We start from the raw sequence: 2,173 nt of genomic DNA on the forward strand, positions 1-2,173 counted from the left end.
GGGGGGGGGGGGGCATAGGATGTGCTCGGTACTGGGACAGGATGGGACTGAACGGGGCTGGACAAGTTCTGTCTGGCGTTTTATATGATTAGGACATCGCATGACAAAAAATTGTCTAGATAATGTCTGGTAAGCTGGACATGAGTAAACAAAAATGTTATAATAAATGTTTTTTTATTATGCTTGTAAATATTTGCAATTCTGCAGTGCCTTAACGTATCATATTGGAGCATAAATCGTCTCTTAGGAAACATAAATCTAACAGATAAACATTTGCAGGTGCTACAGAAGGCATTGGAKGTGTGGGACCTACAAGTTATCCCCCTGCACAGTCCAGTAGCCGAGCCGGCTCAGGTTGACCCAGAACTTGAGAACGCATTTATATGCCATTTACAAGACCATTGGTTCTGCATCAGGAAGGTGAACGGAGAATGGTACAACTTTGACAGCTTATACGCAGCCCCTGAACATCTCTCCAAATTCTATCTTTCTGCTTATCTCGACACTTTAAAAGGTTTCGGATGGAGTATCTTTCTGGTCAGGGGTAACTTCCCAAAAGAATGTCCGATGACATCTGGTGAAGCCTCCAATGGTTATGGCCAGTGGTTGTTGCCTGAAGATGCTGAGCGAATTACCAAATCCTGCAATTCAGGACAGCGGCAGCAACAGCAAACGCAGCAGTTGCAGCCTCAAAGAACTCCACCGATGGAAGATGATGACCTGAATGCCGCCATTGCTGCCAGTTTGAGAGATAACAGTGGTGAAGTTGGGACCTCCGGGAATGACGATGATCTGGAGGCAGCCATAGCCGCCAGCTTGAAGGATTCTTCACCAGCGGTAACAACCAGCTTGGTGAACAAAGATTTGGATGCTGCAGCACCGGTTGCCACCGCTGATACTACAGCAGTCACAGGTGCCGCCAGTGGTGAAGGCGGCACGTCGGAAAGTGAAAGTATGAAGATCGGATTACAAGATAAGTGAGAAGAGAGTTGGGTATTAAGAGTTGTGTTCCTGGGTTTAAAATGTGTGCATTATTACACACTTCTTTTGTTGAAAATTACCCTCTTGCTTTATTGTAAAGACTTGTCAATTTGTTTGACTTCTATATCGTGGATGTGTGAAGACGGAGTTTACAGAATAAGACAAACTGGTCCTTTTTTTCATGGTAAATTGTAGCAAAATTTAACAGGTTTTTGTTTTTGGAATGTATTTTTAAAAGGTGTATTTTGGAAGATACTACGATGGCATTTGGTTCATTGAGTGGAATTTAAATTGTAACGTGGGAATTGGAATGAAATTTGATTAGGTTTGATCTGATTGTTTGTCGTTGTTGAGGTGAAATTTGTCTGTTTGGTTTGGTAATACTGTGTTCTTGACTCTTCTTTTAACGAAGGAAAGGAGGTAGAAAGAAAAAATATTGCGTTACCCAAGCTTTTTAGGAGAGAAAGGGGAAGAAAATGAATAGGAAATGACAAGAAATGAAAGGAATATAAAAATTAAAAATATTTATAAAATTACGTATCCACCATCAATTACAACCAGTTGAAAAATAAATAAGGGTATTTTTGTAAACATCTTTCCTTTTATTTTTTCCTCTCTTTAATGCAACTTTGAAAATATAATAAAATAATGATGGCTAAAATACCCTTTTATGGTGGTGGCAACGGCAGTGGTGGTGATGGGGATGACGGTGGTGGCAATGTCGACAACGATGACAACAATACCGGTGGCAACAATGATAATGACAACAATGGTGACGATGGTGGTGATGGTTATCATCGTAAGTTGGAATGAATTAGAGTAAGGTGGCGTTTGTTTTTTAAGAGGTGCTGAAGTCTGATTTCACTTCTGATTTTTAAGAGGTGGTGCTGAAGTCTGAAATCTGAATCAGTCAGACTGTTTGTTTTTACGTCTGAAGTCTCAAATCTGAATCAGTTAGACTGTTTGTTTTTACGTCTAAAGTCTGAAATCTGAATCAATATAAACACGAACAAAGTCTCAAAACAACTAGAATCAATATTCATTTTGCATTAATTGTGTTGCCATCATTCCCTTGCTAATTGGTTTGATTATACTCAAAAAATAACTCATATGTAGGAGAAAAACACTAGAAAAAGAGAGGTATTATGAATAGATTGATAAACTTTCTTTTAGAAACAGATGAAAATAGTTT

At 39.2% G+C, this 2,173-nt stretch overlaps 1 protein-coding gene across 1 annotated transcript in view; it reads left to right on the plus strand.

Annotated features, from left to right (window-relative positions):
* LOC112505767 (ataxin-3 homolog) overlaps positions 1 to 1,163 on the plus strand; it is a 17,212-nt gene extending 16,049 nt beyond the window's left edge. The window contains exon 2 of the mRNA XM_025109740.1: positions 280 to 1,163. Within this exon, the coding sequence (XP_024965508.1) occupies positions 280 to 981 (702 nt within the window). The 3' untranslated portion in view covers positions 982 to 1,163. The remainder of the gene's footprint in view (positions 1 to 279) is intronic.
* Positions 1,164 to 2,173: the final 1,010 nt, after the last annotated feature.

This window comes from Cynara cardunculus, assembly GCF_001531365.2.
Source record: "Cynara cardunculus var. scolymus isolate 2C chromosome LG 2, CcrdV1, whole genome shotgun sequence".
Classification (NCBI taxonomy): Eukaryota; Viridiplantae; Streptophyta; class Magnoliopsida; order Asterales; family Asteraceae; genus Cynara; species Cynara cardunculus.